General features: G+C 42.9%; 1 protein-coding gene across 1 annotated transcript in view; it reads right to left on the bottom strand.

Annotated features, from left to right (window-relative positions):
• Positions 1-1,207: 1,207 nt before the first annotated feature.
• LOC110509506 (netrin-G2) overlaps positions 1,208-21,279 on the bottom strand; it is a 158,246-nt gene continuing 138,174 nt past the window's right edge. The window contains exon 18 of the mRNA XM_036967213.1: positions 1,208-2,397. Coding sequence (XP_036823108.1) covers positions 2,171-2,397 — 227 coding nt within the window. The 3' untranslated portion in view covers positions 1,208-2,170. The remainder of the gene's footprint in view (positions 2,398-21,279) is intronic.

The following is a 21,279-nucleotide window of genomic DNA, read 5'->3' as shown; positions in this document are numbered from 1 at the left end:
CTGTTACATACAATATGCTTTGTGGATTCCACCGGACAGATGTTCCCAGTTGTTTTGAACGTGGCATATATCATGGTGGCAAGGCATATGAACTAACAACTTATAGAGCAAACAACAGAGTTCTCACAACACAGGTTGTAATATGGCTTTTTTCCCATGAATTTGCTGGGATTTTACCCACACACTGCTACTGGGTTGCGCCTAAGTAAGGTCATAGTTTTCATCCACCGAACACTTCAGTTTATTGATATAGGATAGTTTCATCCTATTTCTGTGCTGTTCAGCCAGGACAACTCCTACCTTGAGATCTCTGATCTGCACCCAGATTATTCTGTGAGGATCTCCCCCACACTTCTCAATTCACTCCTCACTTACATCTCCACTTTGCCCTTCATTTTAACACTTTGGACTTCTTCTGAAATGGATCCCAGAATAGAGATGCCTTACAGACAGAATAGACTAGAATACCTAATGATTTTTATTTTACCACTGAACGTCTTTTCTTTTTATTGCCTGCGGACACCCCCCCACCCTTTTTTGCATTCCTCCCAGGTATGCTTTGTGGAGTGCTGGAGTAATGGTGCATTTCTCCTATAGTTCTCTATTTATTCAAAATGTCAGTGACTACAAAGCCAGGTACTACTCTTTCACTGAAATGTTTTTGATTTTTTACAAAAGCTTAGTAAAAGATGCAACACAGTGCCTAGGGTGTCATTAACATGACCCTGTAAGCCTGGGGTTTCCACGACGATGATGATCTCTGCAAGAGACAGAGAGAGAGAGTGGGAGAACCATAGAAATAAAAATAGTGGTCTGGGCGCTTTTTACATTCTAGTAAGTCTATTTCTACGAGGAGAACACTTGTCAGAACCTTACGGGGAAAATGTTTGTCTGGACATTATGGTGCAATTTTTGTTAAACTTTTTATGATTGTATTCTCATGTGCATTGGGGTTGTCTGTCGTTATGAGTGAATCTCATAGTGACAGGTTCAGTTGTTGGCGTCACTCATCATGTCAGTTCTTTTACCATTTGCATAAAACATGTCAGACCTAAATGAAATCAAATACCAATGAATGAGGTTGGCTTTTTTCCCCACTTTTCAGCAATCCAGACAGTTCCAATCTGGAGTAGACAATTGAGAGTTTTGGTTGGTAGTGACACATTTCTTTCTCTTGAAAGAATGAATTGAATCAATAAAGTACAAGCACAGGTAAATAATTCACATTTACTGTAAAGCTTACAGTGTAATAAAATGCTCCTCTGGAATAGTTAATGTATAATAACTAAACAAAAAGAATCTCCACAAAAAATATTCAAATAATGACTAATAATATTGATACTTTCTCCCCCTTTCTCTCTTTTTAGACTGTTGATAAGTTAGATTGTTTTATTCCTGAATACTGTGTGAAGATTAAATCTTGCTAAATGGTGGCAACACTCATTCCTATAATGACCGTAATAGTGACTAAAATCTTAATATTGATAAACCTCTGGATATTGTAATAATTAAATGTATCATCTCAGTCTGTCGGTGGGCCCATAAGATACATTAATGACAGAAAAAGATGCTGAAATAAAAAACAGCAGCAGAAAAAGGAAAAAGGTAAAAACAAGTCTGTTTTCGAGTCGAAGTCGTGGAACCTGGTTAATATTCTAAGTAGTCCTCAGCAGCGAATCACGACCTAGCCCTCCCCCTCCCTCTAGCTCCCCACCCATGTCTAGTCAAACAATCCCTGTCTTTCTTTCCGCAGCAGTAAGTGCAGTGTCTCAAGAGAAGTGGGGTGCATTAACTCAAATCAATAAAGACAAAGGAAACGTCATTGTTTTACATCAGCCATTTCCTCCCTCCCTTCTTCTTCATAGTGAACAGTAATGATTCTCATTTGCTTGTTTAATAGTAATAATAATGCTTTTTGGTATGCGATTTCTCCAGGTCTCTCGTATAAAGGGAGAGACAGTGGGTTGGTTGTCTTGATTTTCCTCAGTCTTCCTCTGAAGTGTCATTTTACTTTCACAACAGGGGGGGTTCCCCGAGTCAGTAACAGTCTTGTGATGTTTGTGTGCTCATAGGGTCCTTGGCCAGCTAGCAGGCCTTTCCCACTCTTCCCTCTCTGGGGTTGCCCACACACACAACAGTTACCCCTGTATTTGAGGAGGCAGTAGGTGACTCAGTGTGCAGTTAATGTGGCCAAAAGGTGTGGTAGCAGGACGCAGAGCAGTAGGGGGACGAGGGCCAGGAGGTGGAGGGTGGAGGCGGTGTTGCAGGCCTTGCCCCCATCGCAGCGGGACTGTTGGCACAGCACACCCTTAAACTCTGGAGGACAGATACACTTCTGGTTCTGGGAGCACGTCCCACCATTCTGGCACAGGAGCAGCTCCTCGTCACACACATTAGCTGTAGGAGAGAGGGGCAGGCAGAAGAGAGGAAGGTGAAGGACGTGGTAGAGAGAAGGTGTGGATGAAGGTAGAGAGGGAGGAAGAAGAAAAAAGCGAGAGGAACGGTACATGCAGAGAAAGGGGGTGGAGGAAGGAGAAAGGAAGAAAGGAGAGATGTAAAGTGGCAAAACAACGGTTTCATGAAAGATAAAATGAGGATGGGGAGCAAAGAGAAGGAGAGTATTAGGATAGAAGGTGAGAGCGATGAGGTGGAAGATGAGAGGACAAGTTTTGCCACAAAAACAACAAGATAGGGAAGAGGGATGGAGTGAGAAGGGAGCAAAAGATAAAAGTAAAGATAAAAAGAGAGGGGGAAGGAAGAAAAAAAGGGAAGAAAATATGAATTCTCCAAGCCTAGCCAACAAGTAACACCTGCCTTCTTTTCTGCCCTCTTTCTTTTCTGTTTTTCTCAAGCATGCATTTTCTCTGGGTCAGTTGAATGTCTCTTTTTAATCAATTAATACATTTTTAAGTCAATGTTGCTATTTTTAATTCCTACTTGGTTCAACATGTCCACCCAAGAAAGCGAAGGTAACTGAATTAAATGACTATCGCCCCGTAGCACTCACTTCTGTCATCATGAAGTGCCTTAAGAGGCTATCATATCACCTTATTCGACAACCTAGACACACTACAATTTGTATACCGCCCCAACAAATCAAATCAAATCAAATTGGTCACATACATATGGTTAGCAGATGTTATTGAGAGTGTAGCGAAATGCTTGTGCTTCTAGTTCCGACAGTGCAGCAATATCTAACATGTAATCTAACAATTCCACAACAACTACCTAATACACACACATCTAAGTAAGGAATGGAATAAGAATATATAAATATAAATATATGGATGAGCAATGTCAGAGCGGCATAGGCTAAGATGCAATAGATGGTATAAAATACGATATGTACATATGAGATGAGTAATGCAAGATATGTTAACAGTATTAAAATGGCATTATTAAAGTGACTAGATCCATAGACAACGCTCAGTCTTCAACATCATAGTGCTCTCCAAGCTCATCACTAAGCCCAGGGCCCTAGGTCTGAACCCTGCCCTGTGCAACTGAGTCCTAAACTTCCTGATGGACCGACCCAGGTAGGCAACAACACTTCCACCACGCTGATCCTCAACACGGGGGCCCCACAAGGGAGTGTGCTCAGACCCATCCTGTACTCCCTGTTCACCCATGACTGCGTGGCTATGCACATCTCCAACTCAATCATCAGGTTTTCTGACCACATAACAGTGGTAGGTCTGATTACCAACAACGACGAGACAGTCTACAGGGAGGGAGAGCCCTGGCGGAGTGGTGCCAGAAAAATAACATTTCCCTCAACGTCAACAAATCAAAGGAGCTGATCGTGGACTACAGGAGACAGCAGAGAGAACACGCCCCCACCGAAGGGACCGCAGTGGAGAGGGTCAAAAGCTTAAAGTTCCTCGGCATGCACATCACTGAGGACTTGAAATGGTCCTTCCACACCGACAAAGTAGTGAAGAAAGCGCAACAGCGCCTCTTCAACCACAGGAGGCTGAAGAAATTTGGCTTGGCCACTTAGACCCTCACAAACTTCTACAGATGCACCACCATCAAAATAATTATGTCGGGTTGTATCACCACCTGGTACAGCAACGCATCACTGGGGGCACACTGCCAGCACTTCAGGACATCTACACCCGATGTCACAGGAAGGCCAAGAAGATCATCAAGGACCTCAGCCACCCGAGCCACAGCCTGTTCACCCCGCTACCATCTTAAAGGCAGAGACAGTACAGGTGCATCAAAGCTGGGACAGAGAGACCGATTTAACAGTCTGATGGTCTGTAATAGAAGCCGTTTATCAGTCATCACTAACCGGCCTACACCCAGTACCCTGCCCGGAACCTTAGTCACTTTAAAGGAGGCTACAAGCTCCACTCAGCCGATCAATGTGCGTGGATGTGCAAGGGCGGAGGCAGTATTTTTGGGGCATCGCGCACTTTTGTCCAAATTTTGTTGTTGAGTTCCACCCAGAGAGGAATTCTGCCTTGTGTAGTGTATATCCACTAGTGGTCTTGGGGTGCCAGAGTAGGTTACCAAGCAAGAGGTTCCAAGGCACTCTTTGACTGAAGCTAGGGACGCCATTTGAACTTCCGGGTCTGGTGTTATATGCCTTTTTGTTTACAAATACTAGCTAACTAGCTACATGTCTGGCTAGTCTTGTGTTCTATGCGTTACGATGCTACTTTTTAGCCACAGAAGCAAACTTGTCTCTATATGAATTGCAATTGCTAGATCTTGAACAGCTCTTACAGAAGAAAAAATAAACGACTGAGAAAATGGCAAGTTCATCCACTGACCACTACAAGAGGGGACCCATGCGAAGCATTGATGTTTTTGACGAATGGCAGCACACAAAGTATCGCTGCCAGTTAAGCTAGGAATCTTGACAGTTTGTGGCATCGTCACAGAAGTGTGCCAGACTATCTTGCATGTCCTGATGAAGGATTTTGTTGCTTATCCCTCTGTGGCAAAATGGGCAGAAATCACAAGAGAGTTTGGGGATTGTTGCAATTATTTGTTTTGTGCAGGAGCAGTCGACTGAAAACATATTAGGATCTGAGCTCTAGCAAACTCTAGCAACGAGTACTACTACTACAATGACTTTTCTGTATGGTCCTGATGGCAGTCTACGACGTAAAGTCCCGCTTCACGATGATCGACATACGAGCATATGGTCGGGAGGGAGATGCGGGAATCTTCTCATAAACCAAGTTTAGCTCCCAAGTCATGGCAGGCCAGCTTTTGCTACCAATGCCAGAGTGCTTGCCGAGGATCCAAACACCGAGCCCATATGTGACTAATTTCAGGAAACTAAGCGTATGTTGTGCATTTGAACGTAAACTTTTTAAAATCAAAATGTGCTTTTTGGCAGAAATGCCTTCTGGAACATGTGAACTTTCATGTGCCTTAATAACAAACTTGTTTGCCATCTGTAAATATGAATACAATTGTGAAATTACAAGCCTAGTTGGTTTAGCCACGGGAAAAGACAAGAACCTTCCCGCTAGCCATGATGGCCTGGAAATGCAGAGGGATGAGTTCGGATTGGTCTGCCATGTAACACACTTTTGTCTATAACATACGCTGGTCAATATGTGTAGGTAAATCCTTTCTACTGCTGCTTTTTTGATATATATAATGTAGTAAAACTGCATAAATGTTGCTCTCCACTTTCTGGAGGACCGAGTTTTGAAATCAGTGGAATGCCCGGTGGAATTTGAGTATGATAGCTAAGGAGATGGAGAAAATTCTAGCGTTTGCAAATATGCAGAGGGTGTCAAAAAGAGAACACACTGTAACGGAACTTGACATTCATTGATTTAAATAAAAAAATATTTCTACAGTATATTTCTATAGTTAAAATACTCCAAACCAGAAGGTGGCAGTAGCGTTGTTTGGCAATGCCATTGCCTATGGTCTAGATTCCAAGCTATCTGTGCTAATGTTGCTATTTCATAGAAAGTAGGGCTGTTGTATAAAACACCTGTCTCTGGATTACATCTACAAACTAAGGGCAACAATGGCATCCGTGACAGAGAGGGAGAAGCGTCCATACATGTATACAGGTAAGATAGTCTAGCTAGCTACATTTTCATATATCATATGTGTCTAAAAAAGTCATTTTCATTTCAAGATATTGTTGCGTACTGTTAGCTAGCTAATGTTAGCTGGCTGGCTGGCTATGTGTATGATCGGTGTGGTAATATTATTCGTAAATTGAACCTGGTTGTTTAGCTACCTGCAGATTCATGCAGGGTAGTAACGTTATGAGTTGCGATTATGGTTCATTGTTTAGCTAGCTAGTTAGCTGCATGTCTAAGCAAAAGACTCCACTATGCAAGTAATCATTTCACTACACTACACCTTCTGTATCCTGTGCATACAAATAAACGTTGATTTGATATAGTGTGTGTTTACCAGAGACGGTAATGTGAAGAACATGACCTGCAACCAAGTCAAATTAGGATATAAAGTTAGGCCAACGTATCCACATTCTAAAATTCTCAGAAAGCTATTCTCTGTAATTGGCTCACCATTAACTTGTAAATAATGATCTTGTGAGTTTTTTCTGTAATAATGAAGACAAATTAAAGTGAAGAAGTTGTCAGCTATATGAGGTAATTATTTGAACTGGCTAGCCAGCTAACTTAACATTAGCTAGCTAGCTAACAAGCTAGAAACGAACAAAAACATTGTTTTTGAAAGTTGCTTTGAGTTGCCTGGTTTGTAAAAAATAACCATACAAAACGTAAAAATAACAAGACAAAAACATTTGCAGACCTTTTAGATAAATATTTGCAATCATAAGAGTAATACACAGGTGAAATGTGATGAAAGGGGAAATAAGACAAAAAAACTAAGAAAACACAAGTAATTTACCCAACACATTAACATGTGCATGAGTAAATATAGAAAAACATACCCCTCCACCCCAGTGAATAAGAAAAAAGTACACACGCCAGTTTTTGGGGTGAGACGGAGGTCTCACTCGAGAGTGGACACAGTACTGATGGTCCTGTGAAGTACATTGTCATGTCCCGACAAATGGGAGGCATTGATCAGAAGGAATAGACACCACCCTTTGCTGGACCCTGCTGCAGTTTCTTTTCTCCCCAATTTCATGGTATCCAATTGTTTTTAGTAGCTACTATCTTGTCTCATCGCTACAACTCCCGTACGGGCTCGGGAGAGAGGAAGGTTGAAAGTCATGCGTCCTCCGATACACAACCCAACCAAGCCGCACTGCTTCTTAACACAGCGCGCGTCCAACCCGGAAGCCAGCCGTGTCAGAGGAAACACTGTGCACCTGGCAACCTTGGTTAGCGCGCACTGCACCCAGCCTGCCACAGGAGTCGCTGGTGCGCGATGAGACAAGGACATCCCTACCGGCCAAGCCCTCCCTAACCCGGACAACCCTAGGCCAAATGTGCGTCGCCCCACGGACCTCCCAGTCGCGGCCGGTTACGACAGAGCCTGGGCGCGAACCCAGAGTCTCTGATGGCACAGTAACAATGAAAAATGCAGGGCAGAGAGCAAGGGTGAGCCTGGACGGTGGGATGGGTGTTGGTGAGAGGGACCTGGGCGTTGGGGAAAATGGCCAGGGGGTGATAAACTGTCCAAAACACCACCCCCCTCCAACAACTACAAGCAGATGGCAAATACATTAGAATATATTGCAATTAAATCTTAAAACATCTCCATGGGCTCCTTTTGAGTGAAAATGCTTACTCAAAATAGCTGATTTCATAAACATCTCAATCTAATTAGCACACACCATAGTGCCTGTGTGTCAAATGTTTGAACTAGCCCTGCTAATCATTATGATAACAACACAGGCACTGAATATTTTCCACTCACAATTTCTCCCAGAAAAGAGCTGAATACACATGTTCTAACTAGGTCTGCTAAACATAAGTTCACAAACACACTGTACAAAAGGAGTCGGCTGCATGATAATAATAATACCGTATCTGCATATTGGTGTCTGTCTGACGATGTTTCACGTAAACACAAAGCCAATCCAGTTGTCGGACAAAAAACCGTCAGCAGCCCCACTCCTCATCTCCTTCACCTTTTTCAGACTGCAAACATACCGGTCCCGACTATTTCTCCCTATTTCAGTATCAGTGTTCAAATTTCATTATCATTTCATTATCTATCCCTCCAGCTGTTGTCTTTTGTGTGCTTGGCCGAATACAACTTCCTGTTGAATGATGAATGAGGGAGAGCTTGGTTTGTTGTTTTGGAAAGTTTTGAAAGTCTCTGAAAAAAGTGTTCAATTGAAAAAGTTTGTTTTTACTACCCTTTTGAGTTTGGATCACGTGATGCGGTTGGATCCGCTGCTATCTGTCCGGGGATCCTGTCGACCACGTTACATTACAGCCTTATTCTAAAATGGATACATTTTTCCCCCTCATCAATCTACACACAATAACCCATATTGACAAAGCAAAAATTGTTTTTTTTTGTTGATATTTTAGTTAATTTAGTAAATACAAAACATAAATATGACATTTACACAAGTATTCCGAATCTTTACTTGGTACTTTGTTGAAGCACCTTTGGCAGTGATTACAGCCTCGAGTCTTCTTGGATATGATGCTACAAGCTTGACACACCTGTATTTGGGGAGTTTCTCCCATTCTTCTCTGCAGATCCTGTTAAGCTCTGTCTGGTTGGATGGGGAGCGTTGCTGCACAGCTATTTTCAGGTCTCTCCAGAGATGTTCAATCAGGTTTAAGTCTGGGCTCTGGCTGGGCCACTCAAGGACATTCAGAGACATGTCCCAAAGCCACCCCTGTGTTGTCTTGGCTGTGTGCTTAAGGTAGTGGTCCTGTTGGCAGGTGAACCTTCGCCCCAGTCTGAGATCCTGAGCGTTCTGGAGCAGGTTTTCATCAAGGATCTCTCTGTACTTTGCTCCATTCATCTTTCCCTCGATCCTGACTAGTCTCCCAGTCCCTGCCACTGAAAAACATCCCAACAGCATGATATTGCCACCAACATACTTCACCGTAGGGATTAGGGATGGTGCCAGGGTTCCTCCCGACGTGACGCTTGGCATTCAGGCCAAAGATCTTGGTTTTATCAGACCAGAGAATCTTGTTTCTCATGGTCTGAGAGTCCTTTAGGTGCCTTTTGACAAACTCCAAGCAGGCTGTTATGTGCCTTTTACTGAGGAGTGGCTTCCGTCTGGCCACTCTACCATAAATGCCTGATTGGTGGAGTGCTCCAGATATGGTTGTCCTTCTGGAACGTTCTGCCATCTCCACAGAGGAAATCTGTAGCTCTGTCAGAGTGACCATTGGGTTAATGGTCCTCCTTGACCAAGGCCCTTTTCCCCCGATTGCTCAGTTTGGCTGGCTGGCCACCTCTAGGAAGAGTCTTAGTGGTTCCAAACTTCTTCCATTTAAGAATGATGGAGGCCGCTGTGTTCTTGGGGACCTTCAATGCTGCAGACAATTTTTTGGTAGCCTTCCCTAGATCTGTGCCTACACACAGTTCTGTCTCGGAGCTCTAAGGACAATTCCTTCGACCTCATGGCTTAGTTTTTACTCTGACATGCACTGTCATCTATGGGACCTTATATAGACAGGTATGTGCCTTTCCAAATCATGTCCAATCAAATGAATTTACCACAGGTGGACTCCAATCGAGTTATAGAAACATCTCAAGGATGATCAATGGAAACAGGGTGCACCTGAGCTCAATTTCGAGTCTCATAGCAAAGGGTCTGAATACTTATGTAAGTACGGTATTTCTGTTTTTTATTTTTAATACATTTGCAAACATTTCTAAAAACCCGTTTTCACTTTGTCATTATGGGGTATTGGGTGTAGATTGCCATATCCCTGTAATGCTTACAGAAAATATAATTTCAAGTTTTATTGAAGTGCGGTGGTTGCAGGTTCACCTGACTATGTTTGAAGCCTGAAATGTGGCAAAAGGTCACAAAGTTCAAGGGGGCCGAATACTTTCGTATACTCGTTGAAACCAATTACAACATAATGTTGACTGTCAACACATAATGAGCAAACACTGGATGTTTGTTTTTACTTTTACTGTCACACGTTAATGTAGCCATTGCTATTTAATAAACTGCAGTATCAATCCACAATAGACTAGGATCGGACGATATAATTCGTGCCCCCAGCCAAATGGGAGTTGATGACAACTCAAAGACCGTCAATAATCTACAGAATTTGAGACAAACACATGCAGTATTAAGCCATGGAACTGCTTGATTGGCCAGTGACTGGCCAAGGCCTCCTCACACCTACAACTTTATTCATCAAAACCAAACCCTTTCACTCTAAAGCCTGTTATTTTGGGGTGTTGCTGTAGGCCATCAAGTGTTAACAGTATCTAAATAATGTGTGTGATATCCTTGACAGTGTATGTGATGTAAACAGAGAGGGACCTGAATATTTTCTGGTTTTCATCAAGCTGTCGGCTCAAGAGGAAGCTTTGCACTGTAACCAATGTCTGTAATCTTTGTTCTGAAACTGTATTGATAGACATTGGACGTAGTGATCGCAATATAGTGGCTATATCCAGGAAAGACAAAGTTCCAAAAGCTGGGCCTAAAATAGTGTATAAGAGACCTTAGAAAATATTTTGATGTGACTCTTATGTGGATTATATAAAAAAATATTTGTTGGTCTGATGTGATTAATTAATTAATTAATTGCACGCCCAATTTTTCAGTTTTTGATTTATTAAAAAAGTTTGAAATATCCAATAAATGTCGTTCCACTTCATGATTGTGTCCCACTTGTTGTTGATTCTTCACAAAAAAATACAGTTTTATATCTTTATGTTTGAAGCCTGAAATGTGGCAAAAGGTCGCAAAGTTCAAGGGGGCCGAATACTTTCGCAAGGCACTGTACATATGAGATGAGTAATGTAGGGTATGTAAACATTATACAAAGTGGCATTGTTTAAAGTGGCTAGTGATACATTTATTACATCAATTTTTCATTGTTAAAGTGGCTGGAGTTGAGTCAGTATGTTGGCAGCAGCCACTCAGTGTTAGTGGTGGCTGTTTAACAGTCTGATGGCCTTGAGATAGAAGCTGTTTTTCAGTCTCTCGGTCCCAGCTTTGATGTACCTGTACTGACCTCGCCTTCTGGATGATAGCAGAGTGAGCAGGCAGTGGCTCGAGTGATTGTTGTCCTTGATGATCTTTTTGGCCTTCCTGTGACATCAGGTGGTGTAGGTGTCCTGGGGGGCAGGTAGTTTGCCCCCGGTGATGCGTTGTGCAGACCTGACTACCCTCTGGAGAGCCTTACGGTTGTGGGCGGAGCAGTTGCCGTACCAGGCGGCGATACAGCACGACAGGATGCTCTCGATTGTGCATCTGTAAAAGTTTGTGAGTGTTTTTGGTGACAAGCCGTATTTCTTCAGCCTCCTGAGGTTGAAGAGGCGCTGTTGCGCCTTCTTCACCAAGCTGTCTGTGTGGGTGGACCATTTCAGTTTGTCCGTGATGTGTACGCCGAGGAACTTAAAACTTTTCACCTTCTCCACTATTGTCCCGTCGATGTGGATAGGGGGCTGCTCCCTTTGCTGTTTCCTGAAGTCCACGATCATCTCCTTTCTTTTGTTGACATTGAGTGTGAGTTTATTTTCCTGACACCACACTCCGAGGGCCCTCACCTCCTCCCTGTAGGCCGTCTCGTCGTTGTTGGTAATCAAGCCTACCACTGTAGTGTCGTCTGCAAACATGATGATTGAGTTGGAGGCGTGCATGGCCACGCAGTTATAAGTCTCTCAAAGTACTTCATGATGACGGAAGTGAGTGCTACGGGGCAATAGTCATTTATCTTAGTTACCTTCGCTTTCTTGGGAACAGGAACAATGGTGGACCTCTTGAAGTATGTGGGAACAGCAGACTGGGATAAGGATTGATTGAATATGTCCGTAAACACACCAGCCAGCTGGTCTGCGCATGCTCTCAGGATGCGGCTGGGGATGCCGTCTGGGCCGGCAGCCTTGCGAGGGTTAACACGTTTAAATGTTTTACTCACGTTGGCTGCAGTGAAGGAGAGCCCGCAGGTTTTGGTAGCGGGCTGTGTCAGTGGCACTGTGTTGTCCTCAAAGCGAGCAAAGAAGTTGTTTTAGTTTGTCGGGGAGCAAGACATCGTCCATGATTGACTGTAGACCCTGCCACATACCTCTCGTGTCTGAGCCGTTGAATTGCGACTCTACTTTGTCTCTATACTGACGCTCAGCTTGCTGCCAGTTCTATGAAACGTTTGTAAAACATGGTGTTTGACCAAATACAATGCTTTTTCTCTGTTAACAAATGAACAACATACTTTTATCATTCTTATAGTATAGAGAAGGGCCCTCGCAAGGCTGCCGGCCCAGACGGCATCCCCGTGCTGCACTGACACAAATGACTGATGATTGGTTGAAAGATATTAATATTAGTATGATTATGGGAGCTGTACTGGTAGATTTCAGTGCAGCCTTTGATATTATTGACCACAACTTGTTGTTGAGAAACGTGTATGTTATGGCTAGGGCTGTTGTGGTTACCACCACACCGGCAGTCATGAGTCATGACCGCAGTAAAAGTCCACAGTAATCTCCCTTTATGCACTCTGGACATAATTTGGTAGTACTCAACTTGCTAATGACCATCAGGTTCTAATGGCCTGGTACTCAGGGCTCTATTGTCCCTCTAACCACTCTAACATCAATGCAAATGAAATCGATAATTACACGAAACACTTACCAAAACAGTATCCTGCTTTTAAAACTCACAATATGATGATCAATTTGAAGAAAGAAGTTCAACAGCAGGTTGAAACTGAGTGTAAAACATGGTTGTTGTGGATGTTGTTGTAAAGCCTAACACAACGGAATGGGCAGTGCTTTCTAAGTTGATTCATTAAAAACACCCATACGCAATATTAGAGCTTATGTATATGCATAGGCTTATGAGCCCAAGACTGAAAAAAACAGTAAAAATTATGATAGTTCCTTATTGATCCCAGTCTTGTCTCATCAACTCCCGTACGGACTTGGGAGAGGCGAAGGTCAAGAGCCATGTGTCCTCCGAAACACAACCCGACCAAGCCACACTGCTTCTTGACACAATGCCCACTTAACCCGGATGTGGCGGAGAAAACACCATGCACCTGGCGACCATGTCAGTGTGCCCTGCGCCCGGCCTGCCACAGGAGTCGCTAGTCTGCAATGGGACAGGGACATCCCTGCTGGCCAAACCCTCCCCTAACCCGGACGAGGCTGGGCCAATTGTGCATCTGCAACAGAGCCTGGACTCGAACACAGCATCTCTAGTGGCACAGCCAGCACTGTGATTAGACCACTGCGCCACTCGGGAGGCCCTGATTGTTCCTTATACAATACATAGCCAACCACATATTACGCAAGCCAGTAAAACATTAAAACAGAACTGATTTAAGATGTCTTTTGTGAATAATTGGTCTAGCATCTACTCAACTTAAATAATTAGAGTAGACCTAATAGTATTTGAGTGTGTACTGTATTATTATGCCACTCTCTGAAATGTCTATCCATGAGTCTGGGAGAGAATGTATAGCCCTAGACAATGCTGTTAGTTCATTGATTGGGCAGGGTGGCTTACAGTTAGCCTACAATTATTGTGAATTTGTATTTGATTTTGAATAGTTTAGGGATAATTCATTGGGTGACACATATCGGGGCGGCAGGGTAGCCTAGTGGTTAGAGTGTTGGACTATTAACCAAAAGGTTTCATGTTCAAATCCCTGAGCTGACAAGGTACAAATCTGTCGTTCTGCCCCTGAACAGGCAGTTAACCCACTGTTCCCAGGCCATCATTGAAAATACAAATTTGATCTTAACTGATTTGCCTAGTTAAATAAATAATATCCTTTAGCTATTCAAAATATCTCACTAACATGCTAACCATCTCCTCTCTCTCCTTTATTCCTTTCTCGAGCATGCAGAGGGGCTGTCAACAGTTACTATCGATGTTCCCGACCAGATTTCACTTGGTTTTCAAAATGAACCACTGGGTAGCTCCAGGAACAGGGTTGGAGAGCTCATGGCATATGGAGTTAGGGAGGTATATCACCTGTTGTGCAGCGAGAGCATGCTCCTCAAACAGTGGTTGATGCATGGAGTCAAATAAGTGTTTATTTCTCATCTGCTCATATTAAGCACAGCTCCGCTATAACACCGAAGTAGCCTACCAGGCATAATTGGAAAAATAGACCGGCGGGAAAGCTTGTGGCCTCGAGTTTGTTATTCTAAATCAAAACAAATTTGACATATTAGTAAAACTGAGAATAGTCTGATTAGTTGGATGGGTGAAAATATGATGAGATTACAGCTGTGCAGCCTGAGGCGAGGAACAGAGCGCAAGCTTTTTTGCAACTTTTTCAAATCATTAATAGCCTATCGCATAATTTAGCCCATATATATTTGGATTTCTAAGACATTCTAAGGTTTGTATCATTCACAACTAAAATGGCCAAATGACTCTAAATCTGGTGTATAGGGCCTGTTTCAAATGATTTTACTTTTACGCTCAACAAAGCCATTCAGCTAAATGCATTTTTCTTCACATCATAATGTTTCTTTAGATCTGGATCCCAGGAGGTCTACCCCGGGAGATGGTAATAGAGGGGAGGTAAGTGAGGCGACGTTGGCTCCCTCTGCTGGGAATACGGGAGCTGGGCACCTGACACGGACAGCTCTAAGTGGAGGTAATTAGAGGAAAGTGCCAACCAGCCGTGGAGCCCAAATAAAATGAGCATGGTGGCACACCGTGAGAGAGAATGACACCAAGCCACAGTAGAGAAGGACCGAGCCAAACCTAAGTGATTTTCTTTGTTTATTTTCTGTCTTAGTAAAGTTGTTTTTGCGGACTAAAGCCTCCCGGTCTCTGTGTCAATCTCTGTACACTCAACCCAACACCCCACGGTTTACCACACCTGACTAAAATAAATAATGGATTTATTGTGATAGTGTATATTACATTGATTTATTACGCTTTTTTAAATGTAGATGTTCCAAAGGCACGCATCAGCGGCTTGTATGCAGCTTGTATGCATGGAGGCCTGGATTGTCGGTCAATTATCGTAAGACCGGCAGTCTTTTGCATGACAATAAATGGCTTTCATGACCGCCACAGTCCTAGTTATGGCTTTTCAACCTCCCCGAATCGTGGATTCAGAGCTATCTACTTAAGAATGTTTTCTTTAATGGAAGCTTATCTAATGTCAACATGTAATGTGTGGTGTATCGCAGGGCAGCTCTCTAGGCCCTCTACTCTTTTATATTTTTACCAATGATCTGCCACTGGCATTAAACAAAGACTGTGTGTCTATGTATGCTGATGATTCAACCCTACACGCATCAGCAACCACAGCTAATGAAGCCACTGAAACCATTGACAACGAGTTGCAGTCGGTTTTGGAATGGTTGGCCGGAAATAAACAGGTCCTAAACATCTCTAAAACTAAGAGCATTGTAATTGGTACAAATCATTCCTTAAGTGCTAGACCTCAGCTGAATCTGGTACTGAATGGTGTGGCTGTTGAAAAAGTTGAGAAAACTAAATTACTTAGTGTTACCTTATATTGTAAACTGTCATGGTCAAAAAACAAATAGATTCAATGGTTGTAAAGAGGGGGAGAGGTATGTCTGTGATAAAGAGATGTTCTACTTTTTCTGACACAACACTCCACAAAGCAACTCCTGCAGGCTCTAATTTATGTTGATTACTGTCCAGTCATATGGTCAAGTGATGCAAAGAAGGACCTAGTTAAGCTGCAGCTGGCCCAGAACAGAGCTGTACATTTAGCTCTTTATTGTAATCAAAGGGATAATATCAATACTATGCATGCCAGTCTCTCTTGGCTAAGAGTTGAGGAAAGACTAAGTGCATCAGTTCTTGTTTTTATAAGACACATACATTTTTTTAGAAATTCCTAATTGTTTGCATAGTCAACTTACACACAGCACTGTCTTTTTATTTATGTGTCAGACCCCAGTAAGACTAGCTGTCACCATTGGGGTTGGGTAATAGGGATCCTAATCAAATAAATACAAAATTGAAGGGTTGTAGAGGTTATCGTATTGTCTCACCAGGTCGCACATTCAACTAGAGACTAACTGTTTCATGCAATTGTTTTCACTTAAGAAATACTGCTCCAAATATCCTAGTTAGATGTCAAATTGTGCGACTTGGCAAAAACTTCCAAATTAATGTCAGATTTCTTGAGTTAACTTAGAAAGTGTATACTGGCTACCGCATCTCAAAATGGACACGGTGCTATTGTATATTCAGTTTAATAGAACTTGTTAACATACAAATGACATTATTTTCATCTTATCATGGGTCACATGTGAGGTGTGTATATCTAATATATGCTTAGCTATAGGATAAATATTAATCCACTATACTACACAATGTACATAGTCATTGAACACTGGTCACTAATAATGTTTACGTACTGTTTTACCCAATTTCTATGTACAATTGAAGTCGGACGTTTACATACACTTAGGTTGGAGTCATTGAAGCTCATTTTTAACCACTCCACAAATTTCTTATTAACTTCTTGTTGACAGGGGGAAGTATTTTCACGTCCGGATGAAAATGCATGCCCAAATTCAACTGCCTGCTACTCATCCCCAGAAGATAATATATGCATAGTATTAGTAGATTTGGATATAAAACACTCTGAAGTTTCTAAATCTGTTTGAATAATGTCTGTGAGTATAACAGAACTTATTTAACAGGCGAAACCTCGAGGACAAACCATTCCGATTTTTTTTTGAGGTCACTCTTTTTTCAATGTGTTTTCATTGGGAATCCAGATTTCTAAGGGACCTTCTTGCAGTTCCTTATTGCTTCCACTGGATGTCAATAGTCTTTAGAAATTGGTTGAGGTTATTCCTTTGTGTAATGAAGAAGTACGGCCATCTTTGAACGAGGGTCACTTGAAGTGTACTGTTAGATAGAGGCGCGTGACCAGAAAGCATGCTTCAGTTTTTCTTCCTGTACTGAACACAGATCATCCCGTCTTCAATTGTATCGATTATTTACGTAAACAAATATCTAAAGTTGTATTACAAAGTAGTTTGAAATGTTTTGGCAAAGTTTACAGGTAACTTTGAGATATTTTGTAGTCACGTTGAGCAAGTTGGAATCTGTGTTTTTCTGGATCAAACGCGCCAAATAAATGGACATTTTGGATATATATCGACGGAATTATTCAAACAAAAGGACCATTTGTGATGTTTATGGGACATATTTTAAGTGCCAACAAAAGAAGCTCGTCAAAGGTAAGACATTAACTATATTTTTATTTCTGCGTTTTGTGTCGCGCCTGCAGGGTTGAAATATGGTTTCTCTCTTTGTTTACTATGGTGCTATCCTCAGATAATGGCATCGTTTGCTTTCGCCGAAAAGCCTTTTTGAAATCTGACATGTTGGCTGGATTCACAACAAGTGTAGCTTTAACTTGCTATCTTGCATGTGTGATTTAATGAAAGTTTGATTTTTATAGTAATTTATTTGAATTTGGGGCTCTGCATTTTCCCTGGCCTCTCCCAGAGAGGTTTTAACAAACTATAGTTTTGGCAAGTCGGTTACATTGTGCATGACACAAGTAATTTATCCAACAATTGTTTACAGACAGATTATTTCACTTATACACTGCTCAAACTATACACTAAAATACACTAAAATAACACATCCTAGATCTGAATTAATTAAATATTCTTATTAAATACTTTTTTCTTTACAGAGTTGAATGTGCTGACAACAAAATCACACAAAAATTATCAATGGAAATCAAATTTATCAACCCATGGAGGTCTGGATTTGGAGTCACACTCAAAACTAAAGTGGAAAACCACACTACAGGCTGATCCAACTTTGATGTAATGTCCTTAAAACAAGTCAAAATGAGGCTCAGTAGTGTGTGTGGCCTCCACGTGCTTGTATGACCTCCCTACAACGCCTGGGCATGCTCCTGATGAGGTGGCGGATGGTCTCCTCAGGGATCTCCTCCCAGACCTGGACTAAAGCATCCAGTCTGTGGTGCAACGTGGCGTTGGTGGATGGAGCGAGACATGATGCCCCAGATGTGCTCAATTGGATTCAGGTCTGGGGAACGAGCGGGCCAGTCCATAGCATCAATGCCTTCCTCTTGCAGGAACTGCTGACACACTCCAGCCACATGAGGTCTAGCATAGTCTTGCATTAGGAGGAGCCCAGGGCCAACCGCACCAGCATATGGTCTCACAAGGGGTCTGAGGATCTCATCTCGGTACCTAATGGCAGTCAGGCTACCTCTGTGCTGGAGGATGTTGCAGGCAGCAGAACGTTCTCCACGGCGTCTCCAGACTCTGTCACGTCAGTCTCATGTGCTCAGTGTGAACCTGCTTTCATCTGTGAAGAGCACAGGGCGCCAGTGGCGAATTTGCCGATCTTGGTGTTCTCTGGCAAATGCCAAACGTCCTGCACGGTGTTGGGCTGTAAGCACAACCCCCACCTGTGGACGTCGGGCCCTCTTACCACCCTCATGGAGTCTGTTTCTGACCGTTTGAGCAGACACATGCGCATTTGTGGCCTGCTGGAGGTCATTTTGCAGGGCTCTGGCAGTGCTCCTCCTGCTCCTCCTTGCACTAAGGCGGAGGTAGCGGTCCTGTTGCTGGGTTGTTGCCCTCCTATGGCCTCCTCCACATCTCCTGATGTACTGGCCTGTCTCCTGATAGCGCCTCCATGCTCTGGACACTACGCTGACAAACACAGCAAACCTTCTTGCCACAGCTCGCATTGATGTGCCATCCTGGATGAGCTGCACCACCTGAGCGGGTTGTGTGGGTTGTAGACTCCGTCTCATGCTACCACTAGAGTGAAAGCACCGCCAGCATTCAAAAGTGACCAAAACATCAGCCAGGAAGCATAGGAACTGAGAAGTGGTCTGTGGTCACCACCTGCAGAACCACTCCTTTATTGGGGGTGTCTTGCTAATTGCCTATAATTTCCACCTGTTGTCTATTCCATTTGCACAACAGCATGTGACATTTATTGTCAATCAGTGTTGCTTCCTAAGTGGACAGTTTGATTTCACAGAAGTGTGGTTGACTTGGAGTTACATTGTGTTATACATTTTTTTGAGCGGTGTATTTCACTGTATCACAAATCCAGTGGGTCAGAAGTTCACATAGACTAAGTTGACTGTGCCTTTAAACAGCTTGGAAAATTCCATAAAATGTCATGGCTTTAGAAGCTTCTGATAGTCTAATTGACATAATTTGAGTCAATTGGAGGTGTACCTGTGGATGTATTTCAAGGCCAACCTTCAAACTCAGTGCCTCTTTGCTTGACATCATGGGAAAATCAAAAGAAATCAGCCAAGACCTCAGAATTTTTTTTGTAGACCTCCACAAGTCTGGTACATCCTTGGGAGCAATTTTCCAATGCCTGAAGGTACCACGTTCATCTGTACAAACAATAGTACGCAAGTTTAAACACCATGGGACCACATAGCTGTCATACTGCTCAGGAAGGGGATGCATTCTGTCTCCTAGAGATGAACGTACTGAGAAAAGTGCAAATCAATCCCAGAACAACAGCAAAGGACCTTGTGAAGATGCTCTGTCAGGAGGAATGGGCCAAAATTCATCCAAATTATTGTGGGACGCTTGTGGAAGTCTACCCGAAATGTTTGACCCAAGTTAAACAATTTAAAGGCAATGCTACCAAATACTAATTGAGTGTATGTAAACTTCTGACCCACTGGGAATGTGATGAATTAAATAAAAGCTGAAATAAATCATTCTCTACTATTATTCTGACATTTCACATTCTTAAAATAAAATGGCGATCCTAACTGACCTAGGACAGGGAATTTTTACTTGGATTAAATGTCAGGAATTGTGAAAAACTGAGTTTAAATGTATTTGGCTAAGATGTATGCAAACTTCCGACTTCAACTGTATATACTGTATTCTAGTCATGGCTCATCCTATATAACTACTGCTGTACACACAAATATGTATTTAAATATATTACTGCACTGTTGGAGCCCCGATATACAAGCATTTTGCTACACCTGCAATAACATCTGCAGATCTGTGTACGCGACCAATAAACTGCCATTGATTGATTGAGAAGACTCTTATATAGACTCTTATTTGCCTATACATCATAGGTTGAATGAATAATGTCACACCCTGATCTGGTCACCTGTCCTTCTGACTGTCTCCACCCCCTCGAGGTGTCGCTTATTATCCCCGGTGTATCCCCTGTGTTTCCTGTCTCTCTGTGCCACTTCGTCTTGTTTGCCAAGTCAACCAGCGTTTTTACTTGCTCCTATTTTTCCCAGTCTCTGTTTGTCTCTAGTCCTCCTGGTTTCGACCCTTGCCTGTCCTGACTCCGAACCCGCCTGCCTGACCACTCTGCCTGTTCTGACTACCAGCCTGCCTGTCCTGACTCCGAACCCGCCTGCCTGACCACTCTGCCTGTTCTGACTACCAGCCTGCCTGTCCTGACTCCGAACCCGCCTGCCTGACCACTCTGCCTGTTCTGACTACCAGCCTGCCTGTCCTGACTCCGAACCCGCCTGCCTGACCACTCTGCCTGTTTTGACTACCAGCCTGCCTATCCCCTTGTACTGTTTTTGGACTCGGATCTGGTTTCTGACCCCTGCCTCGCCTGACCTCAAGACTGCCTATCGTCTGGTACTGTTTGGACTCTGACCTGGTTTAATAAATATCGGAGCTCTACCATCTGCCTCCTGTGTCTGCATTTGGGTCTCGCTTCGTGCCCTTATAACATACGATCATTAAAAAGCTATAAACAGGGTGGTGAAATGCACTCTGGTAGTTTTTATTGTACAAGATAGTTGACTTAAAAACCATAGTATGTGTACAAGAGAGCGTGTATGTGTGTTTGCCTCATGCATGTGTGTGTGTGCGTGCGTGCATGCATGTGTGTGTGTGTGTGTGTGTGTGTGTGTGTGCGTGGATGCACGTGTGTGACAGAGACGTGAAGATGTGTATGGCATGACACAAAAGCATGCTTAAGCTTTTCTGTTCTGGATCTTGCTGAAGAAAGTAAATATGGTCCACTGGTGCCATATTTCTTAAAGCGACCTAAATACCTAACCTTTTACTCTCTCACTTTAATCTAAATATGGGATCCACTATGTCCTACTTACACATTTGGCTAACTAACCAACTGCAGTAAAGAGGGATTCCTTCCGATTCTAGCCTGTAGGGAAAAAGAGGTAGGTGGGGCTATATGTGTTTGAGACGTGGCCC

The sequence above is a fragment of the Oncorhynchus mykiss genome, chromosome Y, assembly GCF_013265735.2.
Source record: "Oncorhynchus mykiss isolate Arlee chromosome Y, USDA_OmykA_1.1, whole genome shotgun sequence".
In the NCBI taxonomy this organism is placed as follows: Eukaryota; Metazoa; Chordata; class Actinopteri; order Salmoniformes; family Salmonidae; genus Oncorhynchus; species Oncorhynchus mykiss.
Note: the sequence above shows the minus strand (reverse complement) of the source record. Positions and strands in the feature narration are given on the sequence as shown.